At 39.2% G+C, this 21340-nt stretch overlaps 1 protein-coding gene across 1 annotated transcript in view; it reads right to left on the reverse strand.

The window, feature by feature from the left end:
* Positions 1–2940: 2940 nt before the first annotated feature.
* Positions 2941–21340, reverse strand: part of DCDC1 (doublecortin domain containing 1) — a 445514-nt gene continuing 427114 nt past the window's right edge. Inside the window, exons 36-38 of the mRNA XM_036860073.1 lie at positions 16473–16623; positions 13541–13650; positions 2941–3075 (exon numbers count right to left, since the gene is read on the reverse strand). Coding sequence (XP_036715968.1) covers positions 3016–3075; positions 13541–13650; positions 16473–16623 — 321 coding nt within the window. The 3' untranslated portion in view covers positions 2941–3015. The remainder of the gene's footprint in view (positions 3076–13540; positions 13651–16472; positions 16624–21340) is intronic.

Below are 21340 nucleotides of genomic sequence, written 5' to 3' on the forward strand. Positions count from 1 at the left end.
GATAATAGTTGCTGGTCTATATTCAAGACACAGATAGGATAGGTGAATTTCCCAAGGTCACACAGCTTGATGAGAATAGCAGACATAATTCCTTATTTACTAACTCAAAGTCCACTGCTCTCTTCCCAAAACTGTACAAAAAATGCTTTCAAAGTAGCAAGTTAGTTATTATTCTCTGAAAATATTTTTATAATTTATAAAATTTTTATAAAAAATCATAAAATGGTATTTTTATATTTTTATAATGATATTTTTATAACTTTCTATCCTTTTATCCAGTGTTCATTCCTTCATAGCGTTTATCATTGGTTGTTTTCTTACCTCTTAATTTGCTTCCTTTTTTAATTGGCTGTGTGCTTTCACTAGGCCAGTAAGGTCCACAAGAAAGAAGACGCTGCCTTGTTCAGCACTGTAGCCCAGCCTCCAGAGCAGTGCTAGCATATCACAGAAATTCCATAAATATATGTTACGTGAATAAACAATGCCAATTTCCTGAGTTTAGGGTATTCCCTGCTGCTCAGATACTTGAGTAAACCAGAATCCTATAAATATATGTCATCAATACCCCTTTAAAATAATTTTTGCTAACTTTCAACTACAGCATTTGCCCCCCCCCCACCTCCCCTATTTGAGGATCAGAAGTTCCCTTCTCCCAACTTACATGACTGTCATGTAACCCTTCCCCTACTGGCCACAGGGCAGCTCTGAGATGTCTTAGGTTGAACCCATGAATGAAAGAAAGCCCATAATTTTGATGCCTTAAATCCTGGGGTGCGGTGGTCCTTCACTTCTGGTGACGGAGCAGTCCCCTTCTTCGTTTCAGCATTAAAATTCTATAAAATAAAAATTATACTATTTTGGATTATTAGTCTGTGATCTCTTTCTTTCCCCTACAATGGTGTTTACTTCTTTTATATCTGTATGAGATGTATGCCTAATTTTGAAGACTATTCCTTTCTTCAGGTCAAAAGGAAAAATGCTTTTCCATGCTTTATTTCATTGGATGCTAAAAACAACTTTTAGAGAGTAGAAGGAAATGTTATTATTCTCATTTCACAGATGAGAAAATAGATAATGTCCCATGGTAGAAGAAGCACAGGTAGAGTTGAAACTCAGGTGCTCATTTGATATTTAACAAAGATTTAATGAGCACCTCCTGTGTTGCAGGCTCTGTGCTGGGCTCTGGGAACAAAGCAGAGAGCAGACAGAGCAGCTTTGCAGGGCATCTTCGGCTCCAGGTCCAGTGCCCTTTTCTAATCTGAGAACTCCAGCCAAGGACAGTAAAGTTAAATCATAATCCAATATATTTTCATATAAAGATTTAACAGTTTTAAGGAGGTTTCTAAACAAAACCTTAAAGGGAGTTAAACAGCATTTTAACATCGTTTCTGACTGACTGCATAGAACACTTTGACTAAATTAAGTGAAGTAGAGTTGAAACATGACTTGGAATAAAATAATCCAAGTATCTAAACGTTTGGAAATGTCACCAACTTATATAAAAGGGAAGTGCACGACCAGAACAGCAGTGGAGAGAGCTGGGTGTTCTCAAAATATTCTGTTTCTCTTTGGCCAGGTAGCAGTGAATTCCGGGCAGGTTCTGGACACCTGCGGCCTCTCTTCTGCTGAGTTTCAGCTCCCAACTGCCAGGGTTGTCAGTGTTCCCTATTATTCTCCTGACAGACAAAAGGGAAACAGCAAGTATTCCCTTCTGTCTAAAAGAGTAGCAAGTAAAAATGGCTTTGTGATTGTAAGAAATGTCGACTTAATTAGCTTTTTTCTTCCAGGTAATAAGTGTTTTCTCCAAGGAATGCCCAAAATTAACAACACTCTATGAAGAAGTTTTTATTTCCTTATCTCTTCCCACTTAAGATCCATAGATGCAAAAATCACACTCACGAGATGATAAGAAATCTTCATGGTTTATTGTTTTTGTAGATAACGTTACCACAGTGAAAGTTAGAATCTGCATCCGCTGACATTTTGAAATCTTCCTTTGAGAGGTATGGCTCCTATGTCCTCCCAAACCTTAAAGATTATGGAAATCAGAAGTATCTTCTCTTATATCAAGAGTTCTTTGTTTGGAAGTTCGCTAATGTTTTTCAGGTAGGCCTGTGAACCCCATGAAATGGTATGAGAAAAATATTTTTTGTATGTCATTTCGTAAGTTGATGGCTTTTCAAAAGATTCTCAAAGGAGTATATGAAACAAAACAGTAGGAGAACTCCTTTACAGTAGTCTATTGAGGCTTTGAATGTTGTCAATACACTCATAAGTAATTTCACATAATTTTTGGATGTTTCTTCAAACTCGGCATTTGAGAACAAAATATATAATCATCACTGATAGATTTTAAGAATATGTGATGCCTAGTTTACACCACGACATTTACTCCATTTGCCCAATTTTGAGAAGTGTTTCTTGCCTCTGAAAAGCAGAAAGGACTATCCAACTATAACTCGATTTAATTTGACTCTGAGGATGGTAGTTCCTGAACAGCTGACCGAAATAAAATTCTATAAAGCAGACCCTCTATTCCCACTGAACTGCTGTAACTTTGGTTTGTGGTTTAGCACAAGAGTGGAAGATGGCTGAACCTTGTCTTCCCGTCACGTTGCTCTGGCAGTGGGACTGCTGGGCATTATCACTGAGCCCTGTCCTGAGTAAATAAAAATAAGGGTCTCTGCCCTCTAAGCAATTGTTATCTAGCTGGGGAGACAGAACATGTGCTCAATACCTATGCAATTTTTTTCCCAACAGGCCATGCTATAGAATGGAAAAAAATAGAGAATGTATGTAGGTTTTCACTAGAATACAAAATCCCTGTGGCTAACGCTGCCCTTGATTGTAATACGTCTTACTATGAATTTATAGATAATCTATCAGTGTTGGTAATTCTTCAAAATCTGCCCATGAAAACTCCAGTTATTTTGAAGGACAAATTCTAGGACTAAATTTTTAAATAAACTACACAGATTTCTTTCATATTTTCCTAAGTTCAGAGTCTTCAGCAATCTAAATTGGACTTTCTGTCACAGTCTTATGTTTCCAAGTAGGTGAAGAAAGTTTTCTTTCCTGTATGGGAGAGAGAGAGAGAAAGAGAAAGAGAGAGAGGGGAAATAAATATATCATACACACACATATATACAGTTTCTTATATACATACATACATATATAGGAAGTTCAGTAGAAGTTGCTATTTTAAAAATGTTTATCAGAATAGGTGCATTAAAGCTTGATAAGGTTTGTAAAATTTATAGAGGCATCTCCTTCAAGGCCTGATGTGAGTTATGAAATCTAATTTTGTTTTCATAGCTCTGTGATAAAATTTTATCAGTGTTATAAAAGGGGTCTTTACTAAGACTGACCGGAAATCTGAACTATCTGGCTAGGCAATAAAAACACATTCCTTAGCTGCAAAGTGTCAGACAAGCAAGGTTTAACTGAAATTGATCGATAAGTCTTCCTTTGACAGTTGAGTGCATTCACTTTACCTCATAGGATAATAGTTTTTTTTTTCATGGTTTTTCCATTAATATCAGACTTCAGTGTTAGTAAGAAACAAGAAAGACATAAAAGGGAGAGAGACATGCCATCACGAGAGAATGTTGCGATCTTTAACGTTAGAGCACTTGTGCTCAGATGAAGTGCTTGTGTGAGTGAGGGTTCAGACTTTCATTACTGATTGTTATGGGTTGAATTGTGTTCCCCCCACCAAAAATTCACATGTCAAAGTCCTAACCCCCAGCACCTTAGAATGTGCCCTTATTTGGAAATAGGGTTGTTGCAGATGTAATTAGTTAAGATGAGGTCATACTAGAGTGGGTTGTCCCCTAATCCAAAATGACTAGAAAATTTGGACGCAGACAGGTACATGGGGAGAATGTCCCCGATGAAGGTGAGGCAGAGATTGGGGTGATGATTCAACAAGCCAAGGAATGCTAGATTGTCTACAAACCACCGGAAGCTAGGGCAGAGGCATGGGACAAATTCTTCCCTCACACCCTTTAGAAGGAACCTGTCCTCCTGGCACTTCGATCTTGGAATTCTGCCTCCAGAACTGTGAGAAAATAAATTTCTGTTGTTTAAGCCACCCAGCCTATGGTACTAGGCCTAACAGCTAATACATGGATGAATACAGCCATTGGGGTAGAGAAGTGAGACCCCCTAGTGGCTTGCTATGTCCTGATGAACCACGCATGTGGCAGTGCTCTCCCACCGCCCACCTTGGGTTGGGCATCCAAATGTAGCTCACTTTGCCTAACTCAGCTGTCATCAGAGAAATTTTCCAAGCAGGCAGTGACTAAACCATAAAATTATTCCTTGAAGGCATCCAATGAAGGCATCCCATTCAGTTTTAGAATTGCCGATAACCATACCTGAAATTTCTACAGGCTCTGAGGTTAGACAGATCTGGGTACAAATATCAGCTCTGCCACTTATCAGCTGATGGCTTTGGCAAGATATTTCACCTCTCAGAAACTCAACTTCCCCATTTTTAAAAAGTAAAAGGAGAAGTAGGAAAAACCCATCTATTTCCAAGGGTGGTCAAGAGTATGGAATGAAACAGACAACAACAGTGTAAAAGTCCAACAGGGTGCCTGGCATGTGTACACACTCTGACAGCGTTAGTGCCCTTCTCTGTCCATGTTTATAATCGATCTTATTTGATCCTTATACCAATGGACTTGCCCAACAGTGCAGGAGGCAAGACTCCACTTAGGCCTTTGACACCAAGTCCAGAGATCTTTCCATAGGAGGAACCACTTCCAGTCCTTGGCCATCCCTAAGCTGTGTCCTGGCCTCCCTCTGTCACTCTGGTGAAATTTGGATTGGAATTCTGAGGCTGAAGATGATCTGGATGCAGGTTCTAGTAAACACCTATAAAAAGGCTCTACCAAGCAGAAGGATAGGCTCCTGGAATTCTGGCTGTCACAACTCTTGTTGCCCAATTGCATCTTGCTACTGAATCAGAATCAGACCTTTAAAGTTGGGTGGGACTTTAGAGATGGAAGAGTCTACTTTCCTTATTTTTAAGAAGAGGAAGCGGCAGCTCAGCTGGGTCCTCAGCCAGTTGACATCTAGTTAAATGGTCTTATGAACAACAGGCTAATTTTCCTCCAATTTTGTTGTGTCCCCAGTAGTCACAAAGTCAGCCCAGAAATGGAAGAACCAGAATAGATCCAAAGATATGTAAAATATTCTCAGAATAAACCTTTGCCTGAAGAGCAATGTGGCTTTAGTGAAATCAAGGTCCTTCCTAGCTCTATGATGCTTAGACCAAGTTAAGGTGAAAGTGGACTTCAAAATGGTGCTGGGACTGCCATATATTCAGTAAAAGGGGTGGGGGCATCAGTGAGTGCTCTTTCACACCTGCTCTCTGGCGGCGGTGATGCTTGCTCATCTTAGCCCCCAGCACCTCACGGCTCCTGGAGGAGCTCATGGCAGTTTCAGAGCAGGCAGAGGGGCCGAAGAGCAGTGACTCTTGTTTGGAAATCTCCTGAATTGGCTGACTCCCATTTACATGCTGTTTCTGGCAACAGAGATCAGTCTGGGTCACCTCTCTGCCACTGAGTAAATATGCTGAAAATTATTACTATTTCAGACAAATGTTTAACTATTCTCAGATTATCTATGACACCACAGGCCAAAGTCACAACAGTCTAACCTGGGAGTGAGTTTACTTTGTGATTTATGGAATGAGAATTCTGGGCGCTCTGTGGGACTAATTTAATACGCAACATTCAGATGTCTGTCTTATAATGCCATTCGTCTTTCCTTAGCCTGCCTGCACCAGGGGGCATGTGGTTCAGAGAGCAGGCTCTCCCTTCTCAGCCACAAATCATCACACTTGTGCAAGGGGGTGACACGTCTTCTCTTCCAAGCCAGGCTGCCTGCAGCAGTCAGGCAACCAGTTAAGGGTCCATCTGGGCACTGATGGGAGAAGAGTGTTTTCCACTCTATCGAGCTTTAGGAGTGTTTTGAAAGTTACAGTGGGCAAAGAAGGGATCATAATCAACGTTGCTTTGGTTTGCCTTCTGATAAAGGAAGCATAATCAGTCTATACTGTCTCATCAAGTACAAGGCTCGTTTTATAAGAAGGTTATGTGATATTCTATGGATTGATGTGACAATGTGTGTCTTCACTCAGATTGCTGTAGCAAAGTACCATAGGCTTATAAACAACAGAAATTTATTTCTCACAGGTCTGCATCCTGGAGTGGAGTGCAGATCTCTGGGAGCAAAGGGGTGAGAAAACTGAGACTGCAGGGCGAGGGGAGCACAGTCTTCCCAGGGGTGTGGGGTACCACGGGGCGGAGTGTGTTCTTCATTTAGATGACAGTCAGGGCCGCTGAAGGTTTTTAAGTAAGAGAGTAACACGATTTGATTTTCATTCTAGAAAGATCATTCTGGCTACTACTTGGATGAAGAATTGGAGAGGAGTGAGGCTGGGGGTGTACCATGACTAGTTAGAAAACCATCAGTATTATCTGTGGGAGCAGTGACAGTGGCCTGAAGTAAGATAGTGTAAATAAACACCTTTGAAGTACTTAAAACTCCCACAAAGAAATCGCATTTTTTTCGTAATTACTGTTGTAAGTTGCTGAAATGAAAAGTGGCTTTTGTTGTCATTTCCTGAACGAGCCGGAGGATAGGGGTGCGGAGTGTTGCTCATGCTGTCTTGTGCTGCTGCTGCAGTTTGCCCCCACTGCTGTTGAGAACTCCTCCCTAGGAAGCCTCTTAAACACACAGCTTTAGTTCAATGCATCGTTGTGGCCCATGTCAACTTTATCATGGGAACTGGACATTAGGTAACAGAGAATACTACTCCTTGGGTGTCTTCGAACATAACAAGGATTGAAAGCTCAAACACAGTTGACAATGGTCAAGCCCGAACAGCAGAACACACGTTTCAACATTGGGAAAGTTGGTAGGCAGGCTGGCCTCGCAGAGTGCAGGGAGAGGGAGAGATGGTAACAAAAATCAAAATCCACAATGGAATTCAGCCTATCAAAATGACTGCATTAAACAAGAGGCAAGGAAAAGTCTGATAAAAAGGGTTTGACATTCTGAATTGATTTGGAAAAATTCCCTGGATGCCAGAGTGTCTTCAGTTTTGCCAGGATGTCTCTGAAAGATCCACTTCCTCAAACAGACTTATTTGTTTTCGGAAGTGTAACTTAAGAGTCCAACTGGTATCCATTCTGATATTGTAACCAAAGTCCTGATATTGTAACAGATTCCATCCTCAAGGTCATGCTGCTTGTACAGCAAAGACCACCAAGGTTACTCCATTAAAGTGAGTTTGGAGGATGCACCCAAGGACAAGCCTTTTACTGACCGAAGAGGACTAGAGATAGGCTAACTGATTCCATTGCTAATGTCATCCCTCAGTGGTGAAGGGAGAAAATAATCATAACAGCAGCAGAATTATGGGTTTATACTGAAAATGCCATGGAGCCCCTAATGCCAGCCAGATCCACAGCTTCCTAAGGAAGGAACAACCCACACCGACGTTGCCTACACACGCAAGCTGTGCTTTGTATCATGTGATCCCTGACATCCTAATGTAAAGGGATGAGTAAAAGGCAGCTATTGGCTGGCCTCCAGCCATTCAGTCTTCCATTCAGAAGACACAAAGGAAGTAATTCAGATGGTAGAGTGGCCCTAGAGACAAAAGAAATACAAAGGGAAGGCAGGAAACAGAAGCCATGAAGCAGCAGAAGTCATGAGAAGGCAAGTGAGCATTTTAGCCTAGAGCAGGAGGGCTCATGAAGAAGTAGGAAATTCACAGAAGCAAGAAGCACAGAGAAACAGGGAAGTCAAGAGCAGGAAGGGCAGACTATTGGGTGATCATTTGGACAGTCGAGCTCTGCGTCTGGAACAGAGACCACCGTGAAGCCTGTGTGCTGGGCTCTCCTTTGCTTTCCCCCTTCTTTGTTAACCCTCCTAACAAACCTCCACCTCCGGAGGTAAATCGAGTGTATCTGTGTAACTTGAAACCTGAGCAAGCTTAATATACGACGTCTAGTCCAGCTTTCATATTCGTTCCCTTTAACCACTTCTCACTTAAAAAAGAAAAACCCAGACTCCTCAGCATGACCTACAAGGCCCTCCAATCTGGCTGGCAGCCACCTGTCCCACCTCACTCCAGGCCTGTTACCCCAACACTCCGGCCTCTGTACTATCCCAGTAGCCACACATGTACTGCATTCACCTTTGCATGCCCAGTCCCCAGAACAGTAAGTGCCTGGAGATGCATACGTCTGAATTAGTTCTTTGAAAAGCTAATTTTCTTTATAGTTTCGGTCTTCTGAGGAACGTCGCTGTCTCCCAACCTATATGGATTTCATTTATGGGACGAGAGAACTACCTTGAAAATTAATGTTTCTGAGAGCACTTGTTAGTGAACCGAAATAATATCCTGTGCAATTTCACACTCTTACATGAGCCTGCCAGGGATGCGGGTGACTCAGGCTTCTGTATTAACTAGACTTAGAGCATACATGGAACAGAGAGGCTCAGCCCTCCCCCTAGCAAGCAGCTCCTCCACTGGAGAAAGGGTTACTTTACAAATAAGACCCCTGTCCCTGTTCCGAAACTCTCTCTCTCTTTGCACATACAAAAATGCATAAGAAAACTCCAGGAAGCTGGCTATTTCCTCACCCTCAAAATTACTCTGCTCCTTGATATATGTACCATAGCCCTGACATTATTCCTGTGACCTTTAAAATAGCAAGATTTTATCAGCACCGAAGGCAGCTTAATTAACACGGGAAGCTTCAGCACCTCAGACTTCCTTGTTTTGCTTCCAATGTCCTGATTACCATCTCTGGGTGGTCAGTCCCGACTCAAGAACATTTCCATTCTTTCTCGAGGAAATAGTGAGGAGAAAACATGAGGACATTTAGACTCAAACCCTCAGATGGGCAGCAAGTGCTTCGCTACTTTCGTAGCCCTTGACACAAAGGTAAAAGGGGCCACAGGGCTCTTAGAACTGGTGGTTAGCGCTTGAGCCACACCCAGCTGACAGGAACAGAACCTCAGCTGAGTTGCCCAGCGTGTGGTCAGCTACCACCCTCCGTGGCTGGGGCCTGTTCCTGCACACTCCCAGCCCCACCTCAGGTGTACAGAAGAAGAATCTCTGCCATTAAGCCTGGGACTCGGTATTTTATCAAGCTCCCCGGTGACTCCTGTGCACAGGAAACTTTGAGAATCATATTAAGGAATCATCCCTTGCCGATCCACAGACTGCTCCAGGGAGGACAGCTTTTAAAATGAAAGACAGAATTTAAAGGCCCTTCGAAGACAAAAAGCAAGGAAGACAGAGGAGCTACGGCCAAAAGGCAAGGAGAGAGAAGAACAGAAGGAAGAGGAAAAAGGGTGGTGGAAATACAAACAGAATCAAATCTTGTGTTTTGGGGGCACCAACTCTAGCAGTTGTGGGAGGTGCCCTCCTCTCCTCCGTTCCTGTCCAGCACAGTTTGCAGAGCAATTTAAGGAGAGCTGCTGGTGGTGGCATCTAGACATTCACCCCCCGCAACTGTCTTAGCTGGTCTGCCAGAACTGACATTCTTGGGCAACCGCACCTGGGGTTAAAACCCCAAGTTCAAAACTTCTAGAAATGATAAGTCAGGACCTAATGGATCCAGCGGTTGACTTGAACGCTCTATCTACCCCTAAACCAGCACAGGAATACAGCAGACAATGAATGATAGCAGATCCAATTCAGAATCACCACTGTACTTGCCATATAAATATAATTTCCTGTCTCCTTCTTCCTCCCTCCCCCAACCCAGTTGCACCATGGGCATAAGCACTTCCTCTCCCCTCATATATTTCTATTTGCACATATGGCACAGGGTGACAGCCTATTGATAGTAGTTTCATATTACAGACTTGCAGAATTAGGAAATGCTACAGCTGGCAGCAGGCAACCACTGAATGTCTGCCGTTACTCGGTTGGTCCATTTACTTTCATCAGCACTCCCCTGAGTGGTCTTTGTTGATCCTGCTTTGCATTTGCTTATGGCCAAGCAGCCCCAAACCATGCCTTTTACTTAGAATTCTAGCTTATTGTGTTAAGAACACAAAACTGCTGCTCTTTCTTTCTGCTTAACCTAGCCTTAGGAGGGGTTGAGATCTTTTCAGAGGCAGGAGGTAAATGGAGCCACTGATTTAATAAAAGCAACTGACTTCCCTGGTGGTGCAGTGGTTAAGAATCCGCCTGCCAATGCAGGGGACACGGGTTCGAGCCCTGGTCTGGGAAGATCCCACATGCCGTGGAGCAACTAAGCCCGTGCGCCACAACTACTGAGCCTGCGCTCTAGAGCCCGCGAGCCATAACTACTGAGCCCACGTGCCACAAATACTGAAGCCCGTGCTCCTAGAGCCCATGCTCCACAACAAGAGAAGCCACCACAATAGGAAGCCCGCGCACCACCGCGAAGAGTAGCCCCGGCTCTCTGTAACTAGAGAAAGCCCACGCGCAGCAAGGAAGACCCAGTGCAGCCAAAAATAAATAAATAAATTTGTAAAAAAGAAAAACAAGCAACTGAGGATCACCACTGGGTCCAAATTCCATTTACCTGAGGACATTTGCATCTCATTTTGCGACAATCTAGAATAACACAGACCTGTGGGTTTTGATCGCTCCCTTCCAAATGATGTCAGAAAAAGAACTGCTGTCTTGGTGAATCACAAATCTCAAAAACACTCAGCAGCACACCTGGGCTATTAATAAAGGTTAGCTCACAAATGCTGCAACAGCCAGTGGCCACAATTTCTAAGTGATTCTTTTGCAAAAGAGAACAAATTTATCTTTAGCTTTCTGTTATTATTTGCTTGCTTGTTTGTTGCTTTGTTTTCTTGATCCACAAAAAAATATTTAGTCATTATGAACAATCAAGAACAAAATGGAAATTCAGGGTTATCACACCACAAAGCTACATTTGGATTTTGAATCATTTCTAATGTGTCCTGTTTTATAAACCTGACATAAGCACCCAGATAAAATGCTTCTTATGTATAAATGCTGTCATAATCTCAAAATGCTTGTCAAACTTTCAGACATATTGCTTTTAGTCAGTTTGCTTAGAAACATGAAACTTCATCCCAACACTTAATCAGGCAACGAAAGCTAGAGGTGGGGCGGAAACATCCGGAAACTCCTTTCTCCTGAGGACAATCACAAATGCTGGTACACTGTTGATTAACATCTGGATCAACTTAAGGGTGTTTGTGAACCAGCAGGAAATAAATTTCTGGAGAAGGCCATGGACTTGAGGATGGTTGCTTTAGTATTTAATAATAAATGATTTCCAGTTGATAGAAAAATTTTGAAATGTGACTTATATATATGAGGCTGATTCAAATTTGATAAACATATCCCCAAAGGAAATTACTGGGTTTATTAAAATCCTTGGAGGGCTGAACAGAATTGCAACAGTCTTATCCTATAGTCCTTGCTGAAGGTGGAGTAACTGCTCCCCAGCCCACCTTCCAGCCAACCACAGAGGAAGGTCAATAATAAGGAAAGAGCAGGGCTGTTCTTAGTCTTAAGTTAAAAGTGGCTATGAACTGCCAAGATATATCCCCAGCAAGCCGTCGTCGACAAAGTAAGTGCCGCTGCCTCGCTGGTAAAATGTGATGTGTTGATGACTGTTATATTACATCTAAAATCCCATTTACTAGTAATAGAAAAGTTCAGTTAAGAGTTTTGCCTTACGTCTCCTGGTGCTTGATACAATGTTGTGTGATATTACCAATTTTCACTTCAGGCGTGTTCACACGCAACAGTGAAGACTTCACAAGAATCTGCACATTTGATCTATGGTGAAATTATGCCATTTTCATAGCAAATCAACTTTTCCTTGGCAGCAGAATGATAGGTACTTTTGCACCTAGAGAAATGCCTTTGTTTTCAAGGAATTTTGAAAAGAAATAACAAGCTCCGTGTCTCTGGGGATTGTAATCCAGTTATTGTAAGAAGAGGCCCAACAGGTAAGAATCCTACTGGCCCACTTTCTGACCGGAGCATGTTCCTTAACCCCTCTCGTTAAACAAAAGGAAAAGCAAGGTGGGGACACGTGCAATTTTTCTCTCATACGTATCACAAAGGTGTTGTGGAATGACTTCACATCTCTAACTGTGCACAACACATAGAGAAGATGTCTGCGAAAGGGCAAATTGTTGTGTATGTAATGTGAAATTTTGCCTCAATGGTCTCTGCTTTTAGTGGTGTCGGAAGCTGCAGGAATTTATTCATGCGGCCTTACTGATTTGCAGACTGGGAGTAAATGCTAGGCCTTTTGCAGCGATTACCAAGAGCCCCCTTCAGTAGAAATGATCTACTGCCTTCCTACATCACATTAAAGAAGTGGATGGAGGAGTGAGCCCAGCTGAGCCATTCTGTACACATCTAGCCAGGCTGCAATTTATATTCAGACAGAGGTGTGAATGGCTCTCAGAGACAGAGAGAGAAGAGCATTTCTCTGGAAAATTTTCACCAGAACCAGAAGCCAAACTCTGATTTGTCACTGTTATTTAAAAAAAAAAAAAAAAAATTCTTTCTTCATCACAGAAAGAAATTAAAAGGTTAAGTTCTTCTCTCCCTGTAAGATTGATACTTAAGATTGCTAAGGATCTCCCTTGGCCCCTTAAGAAAAATCCTTACATAACTTTTATTACAAGTAGTGCATATATCCTTTCCCTAAGTTTCTGTATTGAGGACACAGTCTACGACTTTTGGTTACTGAGCTTATGTCAGGAATTATCCAGCTTCACTCTTGTGAACAACATGTAGCTGTGCCCCATAAGGAGTCCTGTGCTGTAACCACAAGCCAAACTGAAGGAAAGTGGGAGGAAGAAAGATCGATTCATGTGGTGGCCACCAGCCATTCCATTTAGTAAATGTAGGATTTTAACATGGAAGTTTGAAAAATATAGTGGTTGAGCCAGAAAACTGTCAGTTTGAGTCAAATTTAGTATTAGGTAGTCAAAGAGTCGTTTTTATTGTCAAATTATATATGTATATATAACTCATATATATATAAAATAAATAATATAAAGTTATTTATATATAGAACATATATACTACTTGACCCCACTAAATCTAAGTATATAACTATACATATACACTCGAAGTGTCAGAGTCTATTATCAAATTATATATATTATATGATTTTAAAAGTATATATAATAATATATACTACTTGACCCCACTAAATTAGTTTTCAATAATAGCTAGTATTTTCCTTTTTCTTTTCCCGGAAGAAAATACACGTAAGATAGTTATTTTACTGGCATTGCTTTGTCTAGTTTTGTTGTCTTTCTAAGAACAGATTTGAGGCATCAAATGCCACCCTGTGTAAAAGGTAGAGGGTATAACTTTTAAAAGAGACTGCATGAAATTATGAAAACAATGACTAATCATCATATAACATCCTAGCGAGCATATGAGTATGTCCACACAGGCTACCCTGGCGAAACACAGCACAGACTATGATGGGTCTGACAGGAATTCACTGTGTAGAGGTACCAGAGATTGCAGCTTTGTGGATGGTGACAACACAGCGTCTGTGGCTTGAGGGCCCTGCTGCCTTTGGATTCGAGCATAATTTGCTCTGACCTCCACCAGTTGCTTTAACTCTGTTAAAAAAAAAAAATTATTTTGAGAGACAAGTCAGTGTATTTATAGAAAATAATTAGAAGTTCAGGATGATGAAAATCTTGAAGATCCTTCAGAAATCCTCGACTCCCACGTCAGCCTCTCTCATTACACACTTGACTTGCTTATCACATCAGATATGTGTTAACATCCTTTGGATTTCTACAGAATGGCAGTTGCTAGAGAGGGCTCCCTTCCAAGCTTTTTATAAAGCCTGAATTGGAAGCTAACCTAGGAGCGGTCTAAAAACTGAACCCACTGAAAAGATGGTAAATACAGCATAGAGAACAGTGTTCAGATTTGATGACAAACAGCATAAAGCACCCTTTTAATTTTGTTGGGGGTTTGTGTGAAAGAAACTATTCTAACAGCATCTGATTTGTTTTGCCAAAACAAATCCATTTTTCAAAGACCCAGTGTGATTCTTTGATGACTAACTTTCACATGCTAAATGTTTTTACATTACAGTACATAAAATAAGTTTTTATAAGGTGTTTAGTTTTGAAATTCCCAGGCTGCCTTATTTTCTACGACATAGTTAAGCCAGTAGGTCACAGAAAAATTATGAGTAGAATGATTAATTAAATGTCCCTTCACAAGTATATATATGTGATATATAATATATATAAATGGTAGTAGCCATTTCTCTCTTGTTTTAAAGCATTCTGAGTATTTAGATTTCTACCAAATGATTATTTCTCAATTATTTCAGGAAAAATAATAAAATGACAGCTCATATAATAAAAGAACTTTCTAAAGAGCAACTAAATTAGACTCTCTGCTATCAATCAGATTTTCTAGAACATATATCACCCACCGAAAAGAACTTAGACAACTGGGGAAACCACTAACACTTTCACCATTAAGGTAATATGGGGACCCATTTTCAGAGGAGATGAAACAACTCTTTCACGTCATAGTAATTCATGTGGTTAAAGAATTGAAGATGCAGAAATGAAGGTTTGTCTACATAGCCTTGTCAAAGGTCCACAGAGCTAACAAGGAGGAAAATGGTAGGGAGAGTAATATTTGCGTTTCTAGTTTTCTCTTTTCTCTTTGCAGTTTTTCTTGGTAACAAGCTTGTTTCTGGGAAGGCGGTCTACATATCTCTTCGTGTTTTGGATACCCTTTTGGCTAGGTTGCCTGAAGCATACTTAGCTTTATTTATCAGAAAGGCCTAATGAATACAGTGAGGCCAGGAGGGTGGGGGGGGTCCAGGTAACAGAAAGTCATCCCAAGAGTATGAAAGATTAAGCATAAATAATGAAGGGACTCGGAAAGTACCTTCTACTGCACCACTTGTTTGCTTACTATTCAATTACTTCAAGTGTGTTCATATACTCAATTAGATCAAAAACTCTTTTAGCGAAGGAACCCTGGCTTATATTTCTTTTATAGGTTATGTACTTTAGGAACACAGAAAGCTGTCAACTAATACTTATTCACGATAGGAAGCCCATCATTGGTGTGTTCTTCTAAGTAATCACATAGTGAGGATCACCAAGAGCTGGAGTGAGGGGTACTGGTGAATGCTGGGACAACAGAATACAAAGAATACAAAGATTGGCGCCTCTTCCTTGATGTAAGATGGTGCTGGGGGAATATGTGTGGCATCCTCAGAACAGTGCTAGGCATCCCAGTAAATCCTTGTCTTCCTACTTTTTAGTTTCCGTTCCTACACTTTTATCCCTTCTGGGCTAAGTGTAAAGATATGATTGCAACTGTTTTAAAAGTTTTTGGTTTATATACCTTATATACAACATAGTAATAATAATCTTATGGTGATTTTTTTTTCTTTAATTAATTAATTAATTAATTTATTTTTGGCTGTGTTGGGTTTTCGTTTCTGTGCGCGGGCTTTCTCTAGTTGTGGCAAGCGGGGGCCACTCTTCATCGCGGTGCGCGGGCCTCTCACTGTCATGGCTTCTCTTGTTGCAGAGCACAGGCTCTAGACGCGCAGGCTCAGTAGTTGTGGCTCATGGGCTTAGTTGCTCCGCGGCATGTGGGACCTTCCCGGACCAGGGCTCGAACCTGTGTCCCCTGCATTGGCAGGCAGATTCTTAACCACTGCGCCACCAGGGAAGCCCTGTTATGGTGACTTTTAAAAGAGATAATCTAGCATTAGTTATTTTAAGGACCCCAGGTAATTCACTTCTGAATCTTTTAATTTCTTTTAAAATGATATCAGTGTTCTTCAGAATATCCTGAAAATTATGTCATTGCTAATGTATACCTACCTACTCCAGAAAAGGGTTTTAAATTCCTCAGGATAAATAGGATAAAGGACAAGAGTTAGTTTAATAACAAACGTATGTTCTTTTCCATTTCTAACATTTAACAAAGAAAATTATCAAAGGATAGACAAGATAATAAAACAAGCATATATTTACTTATTACTAAAGAAAAACATCTGTAAACTGTATATTTGCTATTAATGAAACATTAAGTTTTAAATAACTTGCAGAGTAGGAAGTCAAGGAAGCCTCACTTTCCTCAGGTTTCATGCTAAAGAATGAATACTTTCAAAGGAGGCCCTTTAGAATTTCTACAAATAAAGCCCCTCGGATAAAATTCAAGACTAACAGAACGTGAATTCTTTAGATCAAACAGTGTCAAAAGTGAGGTTCCAACAAATAAATACTTGAATTTAACTTTAGTAACATGGAGTAGAAAAGCGTGGAGGAGGATACTTATTAAAAATCATCATGATGGGATGTAAAATTCAGTAAACAAGCTCTTTGAAGAAACAGGTGAATGCTTTAATTCTTCAAACACTTGATGGAAAAGAAAACGTCACCCATACCTCTTTGGGTTCTAAAGCCGTGCCCTGTGGACACACAGATGACCATGTCTCGCTCTATGTCGTCCCACGAGTGAATTGGCTCTCCGTCAGGGGTGTACAGTGTTCTGGCTGGGTGGGCCAGTTTGAGACGAGAGGAGCAGTCACTCAGCAGCTGAAACACAAAGGGACACACATACTGGGATGTGGAATGTCACACCATAATTACATATTAAAGAATCAACTCCTTTAAGAGAACTATTATCATGATATAAATATTCATTTTACCTATAATTGTTAGAAAGAGGTACACTGTATAGCACAGGGAACTCTACTCAATACTCTGTAATGACCTATATGGAAAAGAATCTAAAGAAAGAGTGGATATATGCATATGTATAACTGATTCACTTTGCTGTATAGCAGAAAGTAACACAACTTGTAAATCAACTAAACTCCAATAAAAATTTTTTTAAAAAAAGGAAGAGGTATAGAAGGAGATGAGAAGAAGGGCTTATAAATGTTCCCTAATGTGTTAAACGGTAAGGAACTTCAGTGCTTGTCCTTGGATTTGTCCTTGTAGTTCTCTATTTTTCTATGTAGAAGAGGCTTCTTGCTGTTTAAGAAATGCCTAAATATGAAAGACCCTGGCTTGAAGAATCTAGACTTGTCAGAATAGCTCAATTTTTTTTTTTTCAACGAGCAAGAAACTAGAAGGACAAAAGCACTGTCCTGGCTCTGGCCTCTGTATGACCTCAGACAAGTCAGGCGACTTCCCTATGAAAGAGTCTCTTTAACTATAATATCAAATTTTTGGTCTAACACCTCTTTGCCTCTATGATTCTATTATCAAAAGTCTTTTTCTTTTCAACTGGTAAATTAAAAAACTATGTTTAGGGGCCTAATTCAATTTCTCTCAATTTTCCTTGAAATATTCATAAAAACACATGTACAGATACAAAGTGTCAAGAGTACTAAAAAGATGGGTTAACCTGTCACCAGACCCCTAAGGGTGGTTCCATTAGTCTGAATAAGACTTTAAGACAAAACAATGCAAGCAAGCAGGAGGAAAGTAAGAGGTTTCCACACACCTGCCTGGATGGCTTTTACCTACCATGCAGGTCAAACACCTGCTCTCCCAAAATGAAGGAGCCAGGTCCACACGAGCTCCAAATCACCTTCTATACTTTTTTAAAAAATTTTAACAGCTTTATTGAGGTTTAATTTACATGCCATAAAATTCATTAATTTCAAGTACGAAACAATCAATGATCTGTAGTAAACTGATAAAGTTGTGCAACCATCCCACGATACAATTTTAGAACATTCCCATTACCCCAAGAATCTCTCTCACGGCCACTGCAGTCACTTCTGTGACTGCAATACTTCTTTTTATGTATCGAATTAGGGGCTACAACTCACAACAATGCAGGGTGGCAGTGGGCAGAGCTGGGCACGTAACGGCATCTTGCATTTGGAAAATGAATCAGTAATATGAAGGAAGACATGAAGGAAGTGGTGAGATAATGCAATTCAGAGAGTGAAGTTTTCATCCACTGTTGTGAGCCAGAGATGAATGCATTGAATTGAACAGTAATTGAAATTATCCCAGAATACATTCCCATCTGTAGAGTGGGATAGTTAGAGAAGAGCAGTGGGAGAATGGACTTAAATGCAGTCCTACACCTCCTGCTATATAACAGCCAGTCAGCAGCGATTTGATTCTGATTCAGGATCTAGGGGTGGATCCTAACAGCTCCCAAGTCAAAATTTAGGAGAACAAAGGAGAACTAATATCTTCTGTCAAGAGATCTCTCCTTGAACAAGGAGATATAAATAGAAAAATGAACATCAGCAACAATATGAGGCTTATGAAAATATTCTACGACATAAAAATGGTATCTGTACACAAGGTGAAGATCTTAAAAAAAGATTCACAGCACAAATACATTTTAGAGTGTACCTATATTGTGCTCCCCCCAAATTTGGTAAAATATGACTTCCATAAACACACACACACACTCCCACACACACACACAGAAATGAGATGACAACAGCTCAAAGGAAAGGAGCATTGCTGAGATGCAGGCAGAGATAATGATGGTGATAATGATGATGGTAACAATAATAGCAGTTAAAATTTACTAGCACATTTCTGTGGGCTAGAAACTTTTCTAAAAGTTTCTAAGGACAATCTAATTTTTTTCTGTGGAAACAATTGTTATCCTCCTTTTGTGGATGAGAAAAATGGAGAACAAAGAGATTATTATCATAACCAAGGTCACACAGCTGGTAAGAGAAGAAACAGAGGTTTAAATTGGGATGAATAGAGAGCCGAATGAGAGGTAAGGAAATAAAAGAGTCAATAGCAGAATTAAACTCCGTCTTAAAAGCAGGAAAAAGCAGACTCAATATTGTAGAAAATCAAATCAGTATTAGGGAGGGCTAAGTTGAGAAAATCTCATAGGATACAGAGAAAGGATAAGACAAAATTTATGAGAAAAATGTAAAACATTTGGAATGTCAAGACATCAGATATTAAACCTATACATTATTGGTGTTACTGGAGAAGAATCCAGAATAAATTAAACTTAAGCAATTATTCAAAAAACAGAAGAAAACGTTCCTGTTTCAAAGACCCATGTCTTCAGATCAAATAGGCTAACCTAGGATAAGGCAAAGTTAATGAAAAAAATGACTAGTATTTAAATATAACTGGGCAAAAAGTATGACTTTCAGACATGGGGGGAAAATTCAGTTATGTTTAGACCTGCTTTCTGCAACAATGAATACCAAAAAAAAATGAAAGAAAATCTCTGAAGTTTTTAGGGGAAAAGGTTTCAGTATAAGAACTCAGTATCCAGCTAAATTATTACTTAGGTTACAGGAAACAAAAGCTATCCTTATGTGTACAAAAATTCAGAAAACATATTACTCAGATACATTTTGGATTATAAAAAAATGAATGAAATTCCATCACCATGGAAAAGTCATAATATAAAGTGACTAATATTAAGCAGTAAGACCACTAGAACATGATACAACTGTTATAAAAATGGTCAGAAAATAAATGAATTTAAAATTTTAAGGTAAGTCTCCATAGAGAAAAAATAAAGTAAAAATGTAAAACATCACCAAAAAGGAACATGGGCAAGGAAAAGAAAAACCAAAGCATTCAAACTTTCTAGCTATTCATGGGGGAAAAAGATGCTGTTTCTTCTTTTTTTCCATCGTTAGGAATATTTACTTTAATGATTATAATCAACACAATAAAACAAAAAATCAGAATAAGAGAAACAGTTCTTCTAAAGGAGTAGGCAAAATCATCACCATGTGAACTTTATATGATTTCATTCTTAGAAAGTTTATGTAAATGGAATGAGAAATTAATAACAAAAAGAATGCTTAATAAAGTGGCCAAGCACAAAATAAATTATAAAACATCAGTAGTTTTTTGTTGTTCACCAAAAAAAAAGTATTTAAAAAAATACAGTGGGGGTAAATTCATTCCAACATCAAACCAACTCAGAATGTCAATTATTTTAAAATGTGAGGCCCTTTCCTTATAAAAAATTATAAAATTTTACTGAAGGACAAAAAAAAGATGTATATGTATATAAAACAATGCCACAGAATTCAATCTGGCTGCAAAGACTGAATATTGTAAAAGGTCTCAATTCTTATGAAAGTAATTAATAGCCTAACATAACTACAGTCAAAACTCCTGTAGGATGATTTTAGGGTGTTGAAATGTAATTCCAAACTTCATCTATAAAAGTCAACAGGCAAGGATAATCAAGTAAAATCTGAAAACAAAGTACAATAGGCAACTTCTATCAGATATTAAAATATATTAAAAAGCTACAGTAATTCTAAAAGTATTAGATAGCTTAAAAGCAGAAACTAATAAGAATTTAGTGTATTATAAAGTTTGTATTCCAACTCAATGGGGAGAACAAAAAAGATTATTCAAAAAAAATAAGTAAATAAAAAAAAAAAAGATTATTCAGCAAGTAGGGCTGAGATAATAATTTTAAGCCAATAAATAAAACAGACAAAATAGCTTCACTCAAATTTTACACCAGAAGGACGTTTCACACAGTTTAAAAAGTAAAAGGGAAAGACACAATTATAAAAATCTTAAGATGAATCTTTATATGACATAAGGATAGTAAAATACTATTGGAACATGAAAAGCAAAGAACAAACTTTTAAAATATATTAATTTCTGTACCTTAAAAAATCTCCTAGACACAATGGCAAATTGGATAATTGTTACAATAAATCTGACAAAGTTACACATAGTAGGCTTGTTACTTTAAAAAAAGAAGATTCATATCAGTGTGAAAAATACTTCCAGCAGAAAAATAGCAAAGAATTTGTCAGGAATTCACAGATTACTAATAAATGGTAAAACAAAGCAAAACAAGTCAAAATCACTTTTACAAATAATTAAAGACATATAAATTAAAGCACGGGTGTAACATTCTCTCCTGTCAACCTGCAAATACATGTTTCTAAGTGACGGCAATTAGCATTGTTGATAACTCATGTAAACAGCAGGTAAGTGGGAACTCTCATTCACCACTTGTGGGAGCATCGACTCCTGAAATAGTCCTAGAAAACAAGCTGGCGGTAGCTATCAAAATTCTCAAGCACATTTACATCATTTGACCTAGCAATTCTTCTAGGAATTTATCTGGGGGAAATAATCAGAAAATTAAATAAAGATTTATATATAGATATGTTCATTGGAGCATGCTTTATGATAGCAAAAAAATAAAAACAATCTAAATGGCAAACAATAGAGAACTGGATGAGTAAGTAATAATCCATCCATTTGATAGAAGATGATGATGCCATTGAAAATAATGTTTTGTTAAAGAATATTA

This window comes from Balaenoptera musculus, chromosome 8, assembly GCF_009873245.2.
Source record: "Balaenoptera musculus isolate JJ_BM4_2016_0621 chromosome 8, mBalMus1.pri.v3, whole genome shotgun sequence".
In the NCBI taxonomy this organism is placed as follows: domain Eukaryota; kingdom Metazoa; phylum Chordata; class Mammalia; order Artiodactyla; family Balaenopteridae; genus Balaenoptera; species Balaenoptera musculus.